At 36.0% G+C, this 20,876-nt stretch overlaps 1 protein-coding gene across 9 annotated transcripts in view; it reads right to left on the bottom strand.

The window, feature by feature from the left end:
- Nucleotides 1-1,406: 1,406 nt before the first annotated feature.
- Nucleotides 1,407-20,876, bottom strand: part of SLC26A7 (solute carrier family 26 member 7) — a 125,452-nt gene continuing 105,982 nt past the window's right edge. For 3 of the 9 annotated variants that reach the window (XM_044744079.2, XM_044744078.2, XM_044744083.2), the window contains exons 13-17: nt 20,211-20,259; nt 9,637-9,737; nt 5,483-5,537; nt 5,293-5,396; nt 1,408-4,904 (exon numbers count right to left, since the gene is read on the bottom strand). In XM_044744079.2, the coding sequence (XP_044600014.1) occupies nt 4,869-4,904; nt 5,293-5,396; nt 5,483-5,537; nt 9,637-9,737; nt 20,211-20,259 (345 nt within the window). In that variant the 3' untranslated portion in view covers nt 1,408-4,868. Of the gene's footprint in view, nt 4,905-5,292; nt 5,397-5,482; nt 5,538-9,636; nt 9,738-20,210; nt 20,260-20,876 lie in introns of all 9 variants that reach the window. The other 6 variants (XM_014853414.3, XM_044744077.2, XM_014853415.3 and 3 more) reach the window with 3 other exon arrangements.

Genomic DNA, 20,876 nt, shown 5'->3' with positions numbered 1-20,876 from the left:
AAACAAAAACATAACAAAAACCAAAGTGGAAAGTTCTCCCTGCAGTCAACCCCAGGACTCGGTTCTGCACCTATCTCCCTGACAATTGATAGAATTAAGTATGTCTCTATTGTTGATTTCCTTAAGACAACATGATAGCTAAAATAAAACTAACCAATTCTATTTTCTTTAATCAGATGACTAATCATTAGGAACTATCATCAGAATATAATATGTCTAAGTTTCTGAATAGCCATTGGTATATTGCAAACACATGCCTGACCACTTCACTCTGTTTCATGGCCAGAATCTCATCTGGGTAGCCAGTTACGGCTAGTAATGTCTACGCTAACCCACTGTCTCTAGCATCAGAATGCTTTAACCAGGCAGTTCATGATGGCATCATGTTCTGGATGCCAAAAAAAATCACATTATGCTAAACATAAATGAAATTCTAGTAAGCCTGTTTTTTAGACATGAAAAGCAAATTTTTTAAGTGCATAGAAAATTTATAACTTCCTGCTATGGACTAAATTTTGTCCCCCCAAAATTCTTATGTTGAAGCCATAACCCACAACGTGACTGTATTTGGGGATAGAGCATATAGGGAGGTAGTTAAGGTTAAATAAGGTCATAAGGGTGAGGTCTCAAGCTGATAGGATTAGTGTACTTATAGAAGAGACACCAGAGAGCATGCTCTCTCTATGAGGTGACAACACAGCAAGAAGTTAGCCATCTACAAGCCTGGAAGAGAGCCCTCACCAGAAACTGCGTCAGCTGGCACCTTGATCTTTGACTTCTCAGCCCACGCAACTTTGAGAAAGAAATGTCTATTGTGTAAGCCCCTAGTGTGTGGTATTTTGTTACAGTAGCATGAGCTGACTACGACATTCCCATCAGTCACTCTTCTGGCCACCCTGTCCAGGGACGTCATCTTCACTTTCTGCCATATTTCCTAACCTCTTTCCTTGATTTATTCTTTTATTTCTTTATTCTTATTCTTAGAACATATTATCATTTAACTCATAATAAATTTATTTGAAATTTATCCCATTTATTTTCTGTTTTCCCTTGTTAGAATGTCAGCTCCATGAGGGCAGAGATTGTTTTTCTGTTTGATTCACTGCTGTATTTCCAACACCTAAAAGAGCATCTTATCTTCTTGTCCTTGGAGGAGTAACCTTTAAAATGCTGAAGAATACTGCACTCAGCCTAGAAACTCAGGAAAAACAAACAACAGCATACAAATGAAGAACCCAAACAAATAAGAAATTAAAATTAATTTCATTAACACATTAACACATTAATTAAAATTAGAACAAAAAGGAGATAAACCTTGTGAAAAAAGATTGTGTAAATGTAGTCTTGCAGCAAAACGTGCCCTTATCAGCTTTCCATAAACTAAGGCAGAATACCTCACAATCCTAGGTCTAAATTTTGTAAGAACAAATTGCCAAGAATAATGGATACTTCCATGAATTTTAAACACATAATACTCTGTGGGCAGTCTAAGAAAGCAATATGTATTATTTGCTTTGCAGGAGAGTAAATAGTTTGAAACAATAGACACAAATCCATTTAAGCATAATAGTTATATTTCAATTTATTTCTATGTAAATTGGTTTTTACATGCTGAGTTAGTATAAAGAATTATTAAAAAGATAATTAAATGCATTGAAAAATATAAAAAAATAAGAACAGCATATTAGACTACATGATTTTTAACTAAAAATCTTTGGATTGTGAAAGCACCACTTAACTCCCTATTACAATCTGGAAAGAGAGTCATTGCCAAAAAGCGTATTCTCTATTAGGTCATCATCCCACAAAAAACAGAATGTGAATTTCTAAGGCATATGTATGTTCAACAACATACTTATATTTTGGTAATCACTAAATGTCAAACATTATCCATAAGGGGTATTAACACATTAATATTTTCATTAAAAAAGAAAGATCTCTTTCCTCATTACATTACACATTTGTAGAATAGAGATCTGTCAAATAAATTACTGCAAAGTAGCTCAAGTTATACCTTATAACACTTGAATCACATAATCAGGGGCAAATAACCTTTAAAATGAAAGACAAATGGTAAAATTTAAGGGCATTTAATTTGCATAAATGTAATGTTAACAGTCTTTTCCTGGTTATATATTTTATGGTTAATTTATATATGTTACTCTATCAGGTCCTTAACTCTCTTATAGGTCAATTTTAATTTTTTCCAATTTTATTTTGCCATAAGTAATACGGAAGTAGTTTATCACATATAAAAAGAAAACGATCTCACAAAAATAATTCAGCATGACTAAAAACATTCTAGCATCAGGATCATATAGTTCTTGTGTTGTTAATGCCTACTTTGAAATAAACACTTATATTTTAGAATCTGGTGTGTCTAAAACTCATATTAAACTATTGGGCCCTCAGAACTCAATTCCCCTAGGGAGTTCCTCCAGGTCAACAGTCATTATGACCTTGATATGCAGGATAAGCTTTAAAATAAAAGGTTATATATGGTGCATGTTTTGGTCTTCCTTTACTTTGAAAATAATATTAACATTTGACACCAAAGTTATTGGCTTTTAAGTTTTATCCATTAAACTTTTACTATAAACACTGAAATGCACCAAATACATCTGCTCAGACAATACTGTGTCAGCTTTAACAATAAAATAGAACAAACCATCCATAGATTAACTACACTGATTTTAATGCTGTCCAGGGTCCATAATCTCTAACAAATTAGAAAATGCCTGCAGTACATGAATTTAATTGTAGGTCAACATTGCATGGAAAAATATCAATTTATACACAGGAAAATAAATTTTCTTTTTTTAACTTTGCTGAACTCATGTTTAAGTGTCAATGACCAATGGGTTAGAGATGATGAATGTTACCACTATCCACCTTGGGAATAATTTAATTGGATAAAGCAGAGTGAAATTACTTTCTCTGAGGAAATTTTACTTTCAATGATTACCTCCACCTTTTCTGGGAACAGTATTTGATGGCAATGAAAGTTGGCCTCACCATTTCAATCTCAATTAGTGATGAATGGATTGAGGCTTCCTGTGGGACAAAGACTATTCTTTGTAGTTCATGTCAAATGAAATTGAAACGGCGGAATAAGTTACGAGAATTCGAAACATTTATTATTCTGCTTTCATTTTATTACATTGTCCTACCTAGGACTTAATGTTTAAATTAAGAGCCATATGAATGTTTACCATACATTTGCTAGGGACTGTTACATTGCTGGTAGGCATTAGAATTTAATCTTACAGATGTTCATGGAAACTCCTAAATTATCAGTCTTTTAATTTTTTTTCAACCTATTTCTCAAATTCACTTTAAAGTACTCGGCTTTTTGTTATACTGATAATTTCTACAACAGCTAAAACGTCTTAAAACTTAAGCATAATTATATATCTACACCTATCTTTGAAACTGAGATTTCTTCATAAGTAAATCAAATTGCTAGATAAAAATATGAAACTGTGTAATTGTACGTGATTGAAAAAATATGAACAAGCATGAAAACAATAGCTTATATAGGTTAGCCTGACCTGTGGTGTTTATTTGTCAATTACTGTGTTGGTTTGGTGGGTTTACAGATAATCACATATCCAAGTTCTCTTCTAACAAAAGAAAAAGAAAAACATACTATGGAGATCCAGCTATCTATCTAATACGGATAGAGATAAATGTAGTATTATATTGACTGTCTCTCTGAAATACAAAAGTCCCAAACTATTATATTTAATCCTATATTGAAATAGCACAAGGCTATTCTACTGGTGGTATTTTCTTATTTAAAAATCATACTTGTATGGGGCCAGCCCAGTGGCATAGTGGTTAAGATTGCATGCTCTGCTTCAGTGGCCTGGGGCTCACCAGTTCAGATCCCAGGTGCGTACCTACACATCACTCATCAAGCCATGTTGTGGAGGTGTCCCACATACAAAATAGAGGAAGATAGGCATGGATGTAGCTCAGGGACAATCTTCCTCAAGGAAAAAGGGAAGGATCAACACCAGATGTTAGCTCAGGGCCGATTTTCCTCACCATAACAAACTAAAAATCTTATTTGTGAAAAAATAGAAAATGTGCAACATCTACATTCTCTGGCTCCAGCAAACCTTAAGCTGAAAACAGAGACTTTTACATGGAATGTGGAAATTAGGGCTATCAGGTCTTACGATCCTAAGCATTTCCAATATTCACAGCAAAACAGACTACTGTCAAGAACTTGGCTTCATTGGGATACCAGTTATCGTGAAAACATTCTTGAAGATTTTCATGCATGAAAAGGTGTGCAGAACAATGGTTTCTAGTTTGTCATTTGTTTTTGTTTGACTTCTGTGAATCTCATATCATATTGTATAAAGAAACACAACTTTATTGATGTTTAACGCCTTTCTTTGGTAGGAGAAAATGCCACATTTGCTAAGTTGTTTTTACGTATAATTACAGATGATCTTGGATTTATACAAATGGCTTGCAAATGTTCCAAATCTCTTATGACAAAGGGTTTCTCAGTTTTATAAATTAACTTACAACAAAACAGAAATAAAACAACACAAAATACTATGGTAAAAGGAAATAAATTCATCTTTACCTTTCACTACACTAAAACTAAATGTGCACTGATTTTTATAAAATAACTATATAATAATCCGCTAAGTGAATCTGCTTACTAACAAAAATTAGAAAAAATTGTTGGCAAATCTTGACCAGCAGATATGTGGTTACGAAGTCGCATCATACTTGTGGTGGAGGTCATCTGTAGAATCTAAACAGCAAATAAGGGTGTGCAAAATGCTAGTGTGTGGCCTCTTCACGGCAGTTGCTTAAGATAAGAGCTGTGCTGCCACAAAAGCATCTCAGACTTCACTGTGGTCACTGAGTTTGCTCAAATTCTGAAATAGAAGAGAAAGAAATAAGCACATCCTACTGGCTCCACTCTTAAGCCAGTACCATAGTCAAACAAGAGTAGTAACTGAAGGGCTAGCAGATCCTGGAAGAAGCATTTATTTTATAAGCAGGAGGTTTGCACTTAATAGGTGATCACGAAATCACCTAAGAAGCAATATTTTTGGAAAATCCAAATTATTAAACAGTGTTCATTAACTGGTCCAAAAAAGGAATGAAAACATTCCTTTACTTGTGGCAGAGGATTCGGGGGGGGGGGGGACATTTTAACAGATTTTAGATGCCACTAGGGTAATAGGCAATGAGAAATGCAAAGCCCCAATTCTACATTCCAATTTTTCTTATAACTCCTGCATGCCCATTTGTTCAACTCACCTTATTTGAATGGATGTTACTTATTGCAGCAGACACGGATTCAAAAAAAATTGGTTTCTCTGAGTCTAGGTTTCCATGGTACTTCATTGCTTTTATCAAGGAAGCTACAAGAAAGCACAAGTGATATAGGGACACATGGGGCAGCAGAAGGATCACATTTAAGGTTAGCCAAAAGCACTCCCGTCCTTACCTGTGCAATGGGCCAAAGATACATCCACACTCTGGTTCTTACAGTCCATGTAAACCTGGAAGAATTAAAATAGCATACCCACAATTAATTGAGGATAGCTGGCAGGAAGGAATGAGGTAGGCTTCAGAATGAAGGAGAATTTCTAGTTAAAAAAAAAGCCAATGTTTATGATTGGTCAGACCACCAGAGGGAGGCATTGTTACACAATTGGGTACACTCTGGCAGGCTTCTCAAAGAGACTCAGCACACCAAGATGGATGCAGCAGGGGGTTTGCCTTCTGTGTAACTAAGTTTGGCTGCTTACATTTTCTACTTCATTTAATAAAAATAAAAACATCTCCTTTTCTTCCCTACAAGAATAATAGAAAATTGTTGTCAAACTTATGGTATTGGAAGTCAAAGACTTATTTCTCAAAATGATGAAAACTGCTGACCTACTGCTTACTTTAATATTTTACAACAATTTGTGCATCTTCATGTGCATCTTCTCTAAATCCCATCCATGGATGGTAAGTTGAGAAGCTCACTATAATCAAAGCAAAGTTTGATTGCCCAACTTCCATTTTTAAAGGCCCATCAAGATGAGAGGTGCTAACTAATTTGCTTGGCACACTTTAGGTTCGTGCCTCATGTAAGTCCTAGGAAAGCTCAAGGAAGAACAGCTTACTGAAGGGCTTGATCTTGAATTCACCCAGATCAAAATCAGCCCGTGAAACTCAGTGAAAGTAAATCGAAAAGTTTTAGTTACAGTAGGATGGATTTGGTTATATAATAGTGATGTATCTTACATATATAATGTAGAAAGCAGCATTTATAACACATTCGAAGAGTGTGCATGATACATCCAAAGATCTCCCTTATATTCTTCCAGCAGCAAACAGTTCTCTCCATGTTAGAAGAATTGTGGAATAACAGGCCATGTATCACTCTGAGCATAAATAAACAAGCAACTCAACAAACAAATAATAACACATGGACTGAGACTATGCCATTGAACAAATGGCTCCTTTCCTTGTAATTTAGAATGATTAATTCAGGGTGACCCGTCAGTGTTTGACTTTTTCTTAAGCTCAGTGAAGCACAAACACATTGCTACAGGTAGTTTCTTGGTGCTGATAAACCTAATCTCCAGTTCACTGACCTCTCCAGTGTCCTAAGTAGAGGAATAAACAGAAGTCACTCCATTTCTTTCAAACTATAACTCTAGGAGAATGTTCCTTACACTAAAGTGACTAAGAAAATCATCCAGAGAGGGTTATGAGAAAGCAGGAAGACACGCAAGGCTGAAGAGACTCTGCGGCTCTTCACTTTGGACCCTCTTTCAGGGTGGCTGGAACTAAGAAATAGTACCAGTTGCAATGACATTCTTTGCATTTTAAGAAATGACTTTTGCAAAGTGAGAACACATAATAGAAGCTAACATTATTGAGTACTCACTAACTTCTGGACACTTTGTGCTTTATATGCAACATGTCATTTTAAGCTTCATAACAACTTGATGAAGTGGATATTTCTACTTCCAGTTTACAGAAAAAGCAAACAAATACTTAAGCCTAGATCATAGAACTAGTTTGATGGCTAATATTTGGACCCAGGGTTTACCTATCTTTAAAGCCTACATCCTTAACATACATCATAATTTACTGTAACTGTGATGAAATAAACCAAATAGCAATAAGGATGTTTAAAAGGAAAACTGACGCAAAATTGCTAGTTTTGTATATACAAATGGAAAATACCAAGCCAAGGGCAAATGTCATTTTCTGCCAACTTAAAAATAAAATGCATCTGTTGATTTACTTCATCATTATATTGTGTAGTATTTTAAAACCATTAAGATGAATGAAAAAAAGCTCTTTCTCAACATGCCCAGTACCTGGATTATTTGGATTCCTCTGAATTTTCAACCTTAGATCCTAAACTCAGTAGGAAATTGTAACTGTTTTCTCCTCTTTGCTAACTCTGAGTCCTCATCTGCAATATCTAGAGACAGAGGCTAATAAATATTAGAGCATATTCATAAATAAATTTAAAATACTATTAAACAAAAAATATACATACTGCCTTTTCCCAGTAAAAGGACAATCCTAGTCTAGTGTTTCTCAAAATATGATCCTTGGACCACATGCTTCAGAATCTCCTATGGTTGCTTCAGAGGAAGATTCCTGGGCCAGAACCAGGACCTGGCAGACTGCATTTTAAATGAGCACTCCAGATGATCCTTATGCCCCACGTTTAAGAGCACTCCTGCAGACCTTGGCAACACAGAGTAAACAGAAATGCCAAACATAAGCCCTCCAATGAACAGGAACTATCTGTTAACAGTCTAGATTTAGATGCAAAAAAAGAGTATTCAGGTTGAACCCTGTGCCAAATTGTGCAGATTTTATAGTGAACAACAAGAAAATAAAAGGGTCTTACATGGGGAAAAGGAGGACTTACCAAAAGTAGCCACTAGATTTAAGGCCTAGGATATTTAAGATTCATTTGTTTTGCATAATTTGTTTTCTGAATATCTGCTAATTCTGAAACAAAATCACCTCCTCATTTTTACAACATGAATAAATTGAGAGCCCGCCTGGTCAGATGATTTCCCAACACCTCACAGCTAGTGTCGCTGAGTCTCTTCTCTCAGGCAGTAGTCACACACTGAGCAGCGTCCCCTCCACACATTCTACCCTTATCTCCATAGGAAAGTCATGCTAAGGCTGACCTTTGTACTCCCTTGACCTTGAAAGGTTGGACATTTCAAATTTAAAGTGTAAATGAATAGAGACACAGTTACGCAACACCACAAGAAAACAATCAAAATCCACAATGTGAGACCATTTAAGACTACTGGTCTTAACTTTTTAAAAGTCAAAGTCTGATTTTGACTTCTGGCCACGATGAGTAACTAATATAAAACTATCCCATCCTCCATAAATAAGTAGGAACTTACAACCAGATAAAAACATACAAACAACTGTTTTCAGACAATGGTAACAGGCAGCACAGGACTGAGTTCCCTGAGAGAAAGAGAACAAATGAGGTGAGCTCTCCAACCATCTCAGCTTTCTGCTACAAAGCAGTTTCTGGGCGGTGGCATGATGAGGGAGGGCCCAAACAAAGTGCAGCAGCTTCACTGAGCTGAGCAGACAGAACTTTACTTCAGGAAGGATTGGGTGGGTGAAATTGTGCAAGAGAGTAATAGGAAGGAGGGAAACATGCAGAGAAAGAGTTCCAGAAATTTTCCTAGGTTTTGATTAAGTCTTTGGCTGAAGACAAAGCCACATAGAGGGAGACTGTCTGAGGCCAGGGCAAGAGAATACCTGGGAGCAAACACCCAAAGGCAAGGTAACCTGAGAGCCACACCCAGCAGCTGCTGGAGGACTGGGGAGAATTAAAGAACAGGCATTGTCCAGGCCTCAAGACCCTCCCTCCATATTTAGGGTATTGAGGGAGAGAGCACACGGAAATAAGAAAGGGAGTACATTCCTTGTTGACTCAGTATTTACTCAAAAAAAAAAGAAAAAATTTCCAGAAGTGTCTGAATTTTCCTCGAATAGGCAAAATTAGGGGTTCTTCTGTCTATGGAAATGGAGGCTTGTGAGCTATGTCAGTCTTAAAACAGAGTTTTATTTCTTACACCCCAAGATCTAGACTCCAGGAAGATCATGGGGTGGAGAAATAAGCACTATCATTCCAGAGAATGGGGAAAAGCCCCTGCTCCTGGCACTATTTTAGACAGGGATGGTATCAAGTCAAACTGTACCCAGCCAGGATGTGAAAAAGAACATCCTGCCATCACCAAGGCCACTTGCTCATGCAGGAGACTCTTCTCCTTTCTAGAAGTCTGTAAGCTGACTGCCCATCATGTGCTATGCCTACCACATCTCGAGTCTATATTCTGTTCTCTCTCCAACCCTATGTGAATACCCACACTCCTGGCCTCCATACATCTACACACACACACAGAAGCTTGATGAGGGCTCCTGAAAAGAAATCTACAGTGATGGGAGGCATAAAGTTCTGCGTCCTTTGGTGAGAATGAGTGAGACAGGTCTTGAAACAAGCAGGGTCAAGACCCTGGAGCTGAGAGAGTAAGTGGTGAAAAAACCCTGTTACTGAAGAGAAGGGAAAGAATCAATCCAGACACAAGCTGTGTTAAATACCTCAACAAGCATGGAGACTCCAGAATAGTCAAAAAAGGTCAACCCACTGCAATCCAGGATTAAAGAACACTTCTCATTCTGGCAGGGCTGTGAAGCTTCTTCTGTAGAAGGAACATAGATTTGAGTTAGGGAGAATTCTTAGAGATTTCTGCTGCTGATTTTGTTGAATGGTGGGAAGATAACAGTGGCCTTGTGTTTAGAAAGACTAATTTCAGACACTTTTTAATTTTTATACTTTTCAGTTAATTGCTAATTATTTCTGAACTCTTTGATTTTTGATTATTCAAATGTTATTTCAGATAATTATTCATAATTCAAAGAGGAAGACGGGATATGTTAATTAACAGTATCATTTCACAGACAGATGAACTGAAGCAAGTTCAGATGATTTTGAAGGGATACCTGGCAAGTTAGTGCCAAACACAGACTAGAATCAAGGCATCTAGACATTCTGAATGGTATTCTTCCCATGATGCCAGTTTCCTTCATGGGTGTGCCCTGTTGTATGGTGCCTGAAGCTTATACAGTTTTGGAGTCACACTTTAAGGAAAAGATTCACTGCTGGAGCTTGTCCCTTGGCCTTGGAAGGGATCTATGTGAGGGACCCTAAAAATCAAGCTTCATTTAACTCATGGTAAATCTGCCTCTGAATGCATTTGATGGGAAAAATTTTTATTTTTTTTCTACTTAGGAGTTCATGACTTCTTTTTCACTGAAGTCCCCAGGGCTACACTTTCCTTGTGTGAAATGACACATTTCTAAACAGTGACAGGCCATATCCAATGTCACTCTAAGGAGTGATGTGGCCCTCAGAACAGACCATGTAGGCTAAGATTCCCCCACCATCACTAGGCAAAGTATAGAAAATAAACCCCAATTCATTAATTATTATGAAATTCTCTGAAAAAATAAATTCTTCATTGGAATAGATTTGCCATTAAAATGCCCGTGGTTTTGCCATAGAATGACTACAGAAAAGTGGGAATATGGTTGTTTCTCAATTAGCATTGAAGGGAAGTCGGGGGAAATTATGTCATTTTTAAAAACTGCTGCTTAGAGGTAAAACCAGGCAGAAAATAGAGAATATACACTGAACATTTATATATAGCAGTAACTGTTGGGAAAAGGAGAAAATGCTACAAAGTAATCTTCAGTGTATTTGAAAAGTGGTATTCAGGTATAGGATCTGTTTCCAAGTTTCACTTTTACATCTATATTCATATTTACTAATTGAATTAATAAATATAGAGCATGTATTTTGTTCAAGAAATTTTTGAAATGTAGTGAATGATACAAATGTAAGATCCTATTCCTTTCTTCTAGGAGCTTATCCTTGAGTGCCACGGATAGGATTGGTACATAAATAATAGATGTTAAAAATGAAAAAGGATGGGCATTTAAATACACAAAGGAGAAGTCTCTTTGGAGTGATCAGGGAAGGCTTCATGCAAAAGTCTTGAAGGATATACATAATTCCAAAAAGTAGAAATGATATGGAAATGCAGGCATTCCAATCATAAGGATGGCTTTAATTGAACACTAATGATAGTTTGAGACCTCAAACTTCTTCTGCTTCCATTCAAGCAACATTTATTGAGGGTCTACTGCATGCCAGGCACTCCAGTAGTGCCTTCTATTTCCCTGTTTCTCCCATAGGAAGGAGGGCTAAGCAGTAAGAACAGATTTAGACTATGTTTTCATTGGCCTAAAATGGTAAATTAGAACCTCATACAAAATGGAAAGTCACCACAATGTGGCTCATCCACTGACCACTCAGTAGTATTCATTATCATTCACTATTTGCCTAATTAAACATAGGACCTATCTTTACTACGCAAGGGCTGTTATATATACCCTCGGATATAATGTGCCCCTGCTCATTATCAGAGATGGGAGAGGATTAAGATCACAGGAAAAAGAAAAAATTCATATTCCAAGCAAAGATAAACAGTGGAATGTTGAAGTGGTATTTATTCCATCTCCTAGTCTCATAAATACACACACACACACACACACACACAGGTTGGCGCTACATTAATTAGTTTATAGATACTTTTGGTCCACTTTGTTTAGAGTTACAGCAACAGAATTACTAGATCAATATTAAAAGAGTTGCTAAGACGTTTGGCTCACTATTTAATCTGTGACATATATTTCCTTACATGTTTTTTATAATTCATAAGTACATTTTTATCCAATTTGGAAACGTTTTATTGAATTTTCAGAGTATAAAAATCTCTAACAATTAAATATCAGATAAGCTTTCTCAGAAAAATTCAATAATTCATATGATATAAAATATATATATAATTGATTAGGCATTTTCTTACAAAATTAAATGTAAAAAGTTTTAGTAAGATTAATCATGCTTGCAGTGTACCATGGAGTTCAATATTTGAAGGGTTCCTATGCAGAATCTTGTGAACATATCTGTTTCAGAAAACAAAATTTATTTCATTCTTTAAAGGCAGTAGTGGGTCAGAGCCAGCTCTAGCAGTTCTTTTGACATCTTGGAATCAGTCATAGAAAAATTTACATAATGGAAGTTGGGAAATGCTATAAATCAGTGCTTCTCCACCACCCCACGCCTTATTCTCTACTCCAAGAGTTGTTTGTTAAACATTTCCTAGCATATCACTGCTTAAATGTGAATACTCTTCTTAAATATAAAGAAAATAATCAATCGGTAATTTAAAAAAAATCTAATGCCTTTGATTAAATAAATGACTTTATACACTGACATCCTTATCAATAGATCTTAAAATCACAGAGATGACACAATTAGATATCAAAATTAGTAAAGTCTTTTTTTCCATATCTTTTAAGAGAGCTGTTCTTACAAAATACGAGTCTTTTATAATATAATACATATTTCAAAATAAGCTACAATCTAAAATTCTTTGTCCAAAAATTTATGTAGAAAAATTTAATACTAATATTCAATCCCCCCAAAATTAAAAGTTAATGAAATTATGTATTTTTCTGAGATCTGTAAGCCTATTCTTTATATACTAGAAGACATGATTGTCACTGGTAATATCTACAAGAGAGGCTTGGTAAAAAGAAACTGTAATCTGACAAATATCAGCAATGGTTTTATTTAGAAAATGTCAATGCACTGCTTTTCTTGAAAGAAGCTACATAAGTTATTATCTATAACTAAACTACACAGCATGAGTTCTATCACACCCATTCCTTAGCCAGACAGACATAGCTAATCAATCATGGGAATTTTTTCCACTGAGGCCAGTGAAGACCTTAAAATTTTTATCAACTCAGTGCTTCAGGGAGCCACTACTAGTTCATAAGAAACTTATTTGTCAATCTGAACTTAATATTACAGGGAAAAAACAATCTATGTATATGTCATTTAGAGACATTGATCACTGGATCTAAATAACTGGAAACTGGTGGTAAAAAGGTACAGAAAATTCTTTAAACAATTTTCTTTTTCTTTTTTAACCTATCACATTTATTCCACTTGTAAATTATACTTTCCATTCTCTCTATTTTCTGGTAATTAGTTCATCATTTAAGTGGTGATAGATTGTTAATGTTTGGGTCTTATCAGAGGTCATACAAAAATTCCGCTTCCATCGTCTCTGAGTGTGCTTGCTTTGTTCTTCATTTTTATATCCAAGTCGCCTCTTTCTTGTTTCTTTAATCAAAATATGTGCTTATTTTCAGATCATCCAAAATAAAATAAAGCAAACAAAAGAATTGTGTCTTGTAGTTGTGGATAATAACTTAGTTAAGCTATTTTAATAGAAGCAATTCATGATGTCTTTTGTAAATAAAAAAGACATCCTTAAAGTAAAGTTACCAATCCACTCAAATAAAAATTTAAATACAGTGGACATTTCTGAGATTTTCCCCCAAATAAGTGAAGTTTTCCTTTACCCAGTATCCTCTCAGTTCTGCCACTGTACTGATTTTATGGCTAAAACCTTGTGTTCTAAGCTTCCAAGTAAATTAACCAGTGCAATAAAAATCACATCGTGGTAAAAAAGAGTAAAGTGAACACACAGCTAATATCCTGCCTTAGGTAAAGTGAGGTAAGCTTGGAGCATGTGCAAAGGAGACACCTAATCTATACCCATGTGGGATGTGGGAAATGATGGGCTTTATCCACAAAAAACAACATTTCAGAAAGAAATTAACCATCAGGTGTGGGTGGGCAATTAACTCCAGATTGTGGAAGCCAGCTCTTTCCTGTGGAATATTCATTAGCTCCTTTAATTAAAAAGTATTCATAGTTGCATAATTTAGGAGTGCTTTTCATATACTTCAAAAGATTCTTGACAGTCTGTGAGTCACTCAATTTTTTGAAAGAAGGCATTTTCTGTTGATATCAATTAATTATTCAGAAGCAGGTTTATATCTCTAACTTCTCAAGAAAACAAGGAGCTAAGAAATATTTAGGACAAACCACAATACTATCTTTGGGAAACATGTGCACACACCATTGAATATCTCATTGATTGGTTGATTCATTCATTCATTCATTCACTCAAGCAGTCAGTCAATATAGATGTATTGGGTGCTTACTCTAAGCACTGTCCTAAGAACGGCAAGCAGAATGGTGAACAAGAGAGATGATGGTCTCTGCCCTCAACAGACTCACAACCAAGGTGGGAAACCTGTCAGCTGAACAAGTAATTTGAACTGTTATGAAGGCTGGAAAAATTATTCAGAAAGTGCTTAGGATGTACAGGAATGACCTGGTGTGGTTGACAGAATAATGGCCCCCAAAGACGTCCATATCTTAATTACCAGAACCTATGAATATATTGCCTAACATGGCAAAAGAGACTTTGTGATTTGATTGTATTGAGGACCTTGTGACGGCGAGGTAATCCTGCATTATCCAGAGGGGTCCAATGTAATCACAAAGGCCCTTACGAGAGGGAGGCAGGAGGGTCAGAGTCAGAAAAGGAGATGTGGTGATGGAAGAAGAGGTCAGAGAAAGATTTAAAAATGCCACACTGCTAGGTTGAAGATGAAGGAAGAGGCCATGAGCCAAGGAATGCAGGGGACCTCTAGAAATTCAAAAGGGCAAGGAAATAAATGGGTTCTCCTCTAGAGCCTCAGAAACATACAGCTCTGCCAAAACCTTGATTTTTCTCCTGTAAAATTCATTTCAGCCTCTGTCCTCTAAAACAGTAAGACAATAAATTTGTGTTGTTTTAAGCAAGTAAGTTTGTGGCAATTTGTTACAGCAGCAATAGGAAGTCAATATATCTGGATTGCTGGTTTGGGGTTTTGGTGGATGGCGGTGAGGAAAGGGAGCTTATTTTAGACTTCAGGATCTATAATGGCAAAAATTATGCCGGCTTTCTTCACCCTTGAATGTGCAGCACCTAGCATTGTGCCCAGGACTTAGTAGATGTTCAGTAAGTACAAGAAATATTTTCTGGGCCAGCCCTAGTGGCCTAGCAGTTAAGTTCAGCATGCTCCACTTCGGCAGCCCCAGGTTCAGATCCAGGGTACAGACCTACACCGCTGTGTTAGCAGCCATGCTGTGCTGGTGGCTGATATACTAAAAAAAAAAAAAAAAATTGAGGAAGATTGGCATGGATATTAGCTCAGGGCTAATCTTCCTCCACAAAAACAAACAAACAAAAGGAATATTTGCTGAGTAAACAGAGACATGCATTAATTAATGCAAGAATGAAAGATAAATGGAACTTGTGAACTGAGGTCTAGAGGATGATTAGAAGATAAGCAGGTGAGAAGGTGGTAGAGGTGGACCTGGAGAATCATAATGCTAAGAGATACACTGGCACTATGCCTCTTGGTAATGGCATAACGTGACTAAAGTGTTTTGGGACACATCCTACTAAACATGGTAATGGCAGATTTCTCCACATTTGAGCAATTTTTGTTTTCATTTAGAGAAATATGACTTCCATCTTATTACTTATATAGCTTATTTCAAATATTTTGATTAAACAATCATGTGCTCAACTAAAAATCTGTAGTTGGTTGTTTGTAGATTGTTGGCGAGGGAGTATTTTTTTATTCTCTTCTCTCTTTCCCATTCCCTTGCATAGCTAATGGCTCCCTTTGCTTTAGTTACTTCCAGATCTATTTGGTGCTCCCAAAAGTCCACTGGATGCCTCATGGACTACCTCTCAGTATCTTAAATTCACCATCCTTCAAAATAAACATATCTTCTCTTTTAGGTACACTACTGGGTCCCCTACTAACCCCATTTGAGAGTTTCAAAGCTTCAGAATCATTTGCCTTGCCCTCCCCCTGCCCCAAATACCCATACAGTGCCAGCTGTTTTCATTACATGCTGAAATCTCTTTTAAGCCCATCCTCTATCTCCATTTTCATAACCTTGTGACCAAAGCAGAGGAAGATGATGCCGTCACCTCATTTTCTTGGGTTAGCACCACTTCATCCTTCCAGCTTGTGTGCCTGCAGACTGCATTCAGATCAGTACTCCCAAATCCCAGCTTTAAGCACCCTTTTCTGTATGCATGCCTGCCCTCAACAGAGACTTGAGTTGTGCCTCTGTCCCTAACAAACTGCATGATCCAGAGCAAGTTAGTTGTCTCCTATGGGCCTCAACTTCTTCACCAGTAAAATGAAGAGTATCCTATTATCTACTTGAAAAGGAAAGTGTGGTATTTACCTATTACCCATTACAGAGTTACTAAGAAGAATGTCCTTTGAAAACTGTGAATTGCTATACAAATATTATTTATCATTATAATTTTCATTCATTGACCAAGTGTTCATTGGAGAATGAAGAATAATGCAATGGAAATTTAGCACTTTTTGCCTTAAAAATCTAGCTATAAGGAGAATAGACACAAATAAAGCTACTCTATAACTATATAAGGTAATATGTGATTGACTAAAGCATGTGGTAGCCTCTCTGTTTTACTATTACAATGATCTCCATTTTACAGCTGAAGACATTGAATTCCAGCCTGCACTTAACTATGTATTGCCCTGTATGGGTCTGGTTGACTTCTTTTTCTACCTAAAGGGATTGCCAAGGAGTGTGTCCCTTCAACTTACTTTACTTCCCTATTAAACCTTGAAGAAAGTATAAGATGTAGATTGGCAGAGAAGGGATATGGCTCTATTCAGGAGAACCCAAATAAAGGCAAAGCCAAGGATAGTTAAATTAGACAAGGAGGCCATGAGTTGATCTGTCTGACTTGGACGGAGGGTTTGTGTAATGTGTTGTAAAAGAGAAAGCAGTTTGAGAAGATTGGGCATGGTTTTAGGTGCCCTGTTTAGGTGTGCGTACTTGATCCTCAGAAGGGAATCATTATAATTTTTTAAGCATAAGAGGAATGTTAAAGCAAATGTGATTTAAGATTAATCTGCATTATATCATAGAATAGAATAGAGCCATGATGGCAATTACATCGCAGCTTGCATGTTAACTCTAACCATTTGCTTCTGCAGCCCCATGTTGAGAAGATTCTCAGGCTACTCTGGCTCATATAGAATATAGTTGGCTACCAGGCTACTCTACTCTGGTAATTGAGGAAGTACCTTGATCTATTAGTTCTTTCTGATGTGAGCACAGGAAACTGGGTATTTTCTATCCATGGAATAAAACCAAGAATATCTTATAGGAAAAAAAAAAACCAATATGAAAGTTTCAGTAATTCATTTTGAACATAGTTAAGGACAGAATCAGAGTCACAGAGTAAGAACGTCAAAGTGATAAAACCAAGAGTTAATATATTTTGGTAATTAAATTGAGAGATGAAATAAAGAACATGAGCAGTAAATGTAACCTTAGCATTTAAAGCACAAGGATGTGAGAGCAGGATGGTGTTCCTGAACAAGAAGGAGAGATGTGAGGACCCAGGATACTTTGGAGTGTTAGAAGAGGGAAAAGGAGTAGGATGTTGGAAGAAATATTCTGGTCAGGTAGTTCTGATTACTATTAAAAGGCCACTGGGTGCCAAAGGTTTCAAAAGGATACAGTGAAGGTGACAGCGCCCATCAGCTACCATTCTGTGCAAAGTGGGCCTGGTCTAATGATGCAGAGGTGAGAAGGTCCTTAAAAAGTTTCAAGATTAGCGGAAGAGAAAGACACTGAAGAAATTATCATTAAATACTATACCAGTATTAGATAAGCATTCTTTAAAAGCACAAGGCAGGAGAAAGTAAATTTGCCACAAGAAGTCAGAAAAGACTAAAGAAACTGAATCTGAGTTGCATCCATGTTGATGTGAGTCATGCAATTGATTAATATAGTTATATAATATTTACTTTATTCTATTCTATGTCATATATCTATTTAGAATATATATAATATAATATAATATAGTAGATATAATATGTATTTCATTCTCTTATATAAACATTCCATATGTTCTTTATCCATTGTACTGTTAATAGATATTTTAGTTGTTTCTAGGTTTGGGGGAATTATAAACAAAGCTACTATGAAGAATCTTGCATATTTTTCCAGGTACAAATATTAAGAGATTCCTTCTTTATCGTCTTTAGAAGTGCAAAAATTACTATTGCTCAGCTTTTCCTGGTTTTTAAGTTTACATAACTGGAATTAGAACTTTATATTTTCTTTTGTCTTCCTTTTTTTTTACCCAATTATGTTTATCAGACTCATCCAATTTTCATGACTGTATAAGTATACCATGCAATAAACATATCAAATAAAAACTCAGATGTACAAATATACCAAAGTTTATTTACACCTGCTACTTTTTTTAAACATATGAGCTGTTTCCAGGTTTGGATAGTTACAAACAGTACTGTGTAAACATCCTGTTTATGTAACTTGCTACAAATAAGCTCTCATTTCTTTAGGATGTATAACTAGGAGTGGAATTGCTGGTCATAATGTATGTATATCTTCAGCTTTATATGATATGCCAAACTGTTTTCCAAGGTGATTCTAACAGTTTACAAGAGATTTCTTGTTGACTTATATCCCCACCAACCCTTGGTATCATCAGACTTTTAAATGTTTACTAATTATATATATGAAGAGCTATTTATTGTGGATTTAATTTAAATTTCCCCAATAATTACTAAGAATAATAATAGTGAAGTTAAGCATATTCTCATATGCTTATTGGTAAATTTGAAAATGTTCCCTTTTTCTTTTGATGAGGAAGATTGGCCCTGCACTAACATCTGTTTCCAATCTGCCTCCTTCTGCTTGAGGAAGATAGTTCCTGAGCTAATATTTGTGCCAATCTTCCTCTGTTTTGCATGTGAGATGCTGCCACAGCATGGCTGGACGAGCAGTGTGTAGGTCCATGTGAGGGATACGAACCCACAAACCCTGTTGCACCAAAATGGAACACAAACCTAACCGCTATGCCACTGGGCTGGCCCTGAAAATGTCTCTTTTTGTGAAATGCCTGTTCATGTCTTTTGTCCATTTTTCTATTGGATCATCTGCTTTCTTTCTTGCTCCTTGATTTGTTGGGGAATGCAATCATTTCTCCATTTTTATGTCATATCTATCTTCTTCCTCTCTGGCCTCATCTTTTCATGCATTATATGGTGTCTTTTGGTAAAGAAAAGCTGTTAATAATAGTCTAGTGAAGTTTAATGATCATTGTCTTTATGATTAATGCTTTACATTTCTTGTATATATATTCTTCTCCATTCTCTTCTGTATGTTGTCTACCACTCTTAGGACTTTGATCCACCTGGTACTGATTTGGGGATATGGTGTGGAGTAGAGGTCTAATTTCATTCATTATGGATACACGATTGTCTCTTCATCATATATTAAAAGACTGTCCTTTCCTCACAGCCCTGCAGTGCTACTTTTGTCACAAATCAAACACCAACATATGTGCGATTTTTCCCCTCTCTGGGCTCTCTACTCTGTTCTATTGATCTGTTCATTTATCTCAGAACCAATACCACACTTCATTGATTATTACAGATTTATAAAACATTTTGATCACTAAGGAAACATGCTCTCGCCCTTGTTCGTATATTTCAAGAGTCTTGCCTATTCTAGGCCATTCAAGTTTCCATACAAAATTTAGAATTAACTTATCAATTGCCATTAAAATGTCCTACTGGAATTTTAATTGGGATTAAATTTATATCTATAAATAAATTCAAGAACTGACATCTTTTGATATTGAGTATTCTAATTAATGGACATTGCATTTCCCTTCATTTATTTATAAATATCATTTAAGTAAGTGTTTCAGGTATTTTTAATGTCTCATAATAAAGTTTTACACCTTCATCCTGTGTAGGGCTACACATCTTTACATAAATTTACTTCTAAAAGAGAGAGAACAGGAGGAAGAAGTAGGAGGAGGAGGAGGAAGAATAGAAGAAGTAGGTGAGGAGGAGAAGGGGAGAAGAGAAGAAAGAAGTAAGAGAGGAGGAGCAGGGAGAAGGACAGAGCAGGGAAGAGAGGAGGAGGAGAGAGGAGGAGAAAGTGGGGGGAAGGAGAAAGAGGAGGGGGAGAGTAGAGGGAGGAAGAAGAGAAAGAGGAGAGAAGAAGGAGGCAGAGGTGGAGAAGAAGGGGCAGATTTCATTCTCTGATGAATATTTAAGGCAGAACACTTAGATATTTTTTCAAGCTAACTCACCACTGCAGTTGCCATTGGATAGAGGACTGAGCAAGGTGTTTTGTTCACACTGAAATGAAAACAAATACAAAGAAGAATAACATTGAAGAAATTCACTTCTGTCTCTGAAAAAAGCACATCATTCTTTTCTGCATAAATAACAAAAACCTAGTCTCTAATAATGATTTTTCACTAGTCTTTTTTTCAGAACGATATGTATAACAAACTGAAATAATAAAATGATCTTTAGTTCTAAGAGTATATTAGCTCAGTAGATAATTTATGATATCAAGTTAGACTATCTTCTTTAGAACATTTTCTACAAGACTAAGTTTTTTTGATTTTCGGTCAGGAACTAAATATTTGCGTATGTTTTTCATGTAGCATATCCAACCAGACATTAATCTCAATAACACAGCATTCTCTGAGAGAAAGCCATTAACCATATATTTCATATTACACAAAAGTTAACTGCTCATCTGTAGGTCCATGAAAATGCTTGAGAAACATTCATGATTTATGAAAATGCTGGAGAACAAAAATGACTCTGTATCCTACAATTAAACTTCTTTGCAATTGACAGTAATTGATGCCTCTAACAAGATCATATGCAATCTACTTCTCAAATAACTTATTATTATTAATGATGATGATGATAGTAATCAATATTTTTGAGTTCTTACTATA

This window comes from Equus asinus, chromosome 12 (assembly GCF_041296235.1).
Source record: "Equus asinus isolate D_3611 breed Donkey chromosome 12, EquAss-T2T_v2, whole genome shotgun sequence".
In the NCBI taxonomy this organism is placed as follows: Eukaryota; Metazoa; Chordata; class Mammalia; order Perissodactyla; family Equidae; genus Equus; species Equus asinus.
Note: the sequence above shows the minus strand (reverse complement) of the source record. Positions and strands in the feature narration are given on the sequence as shown.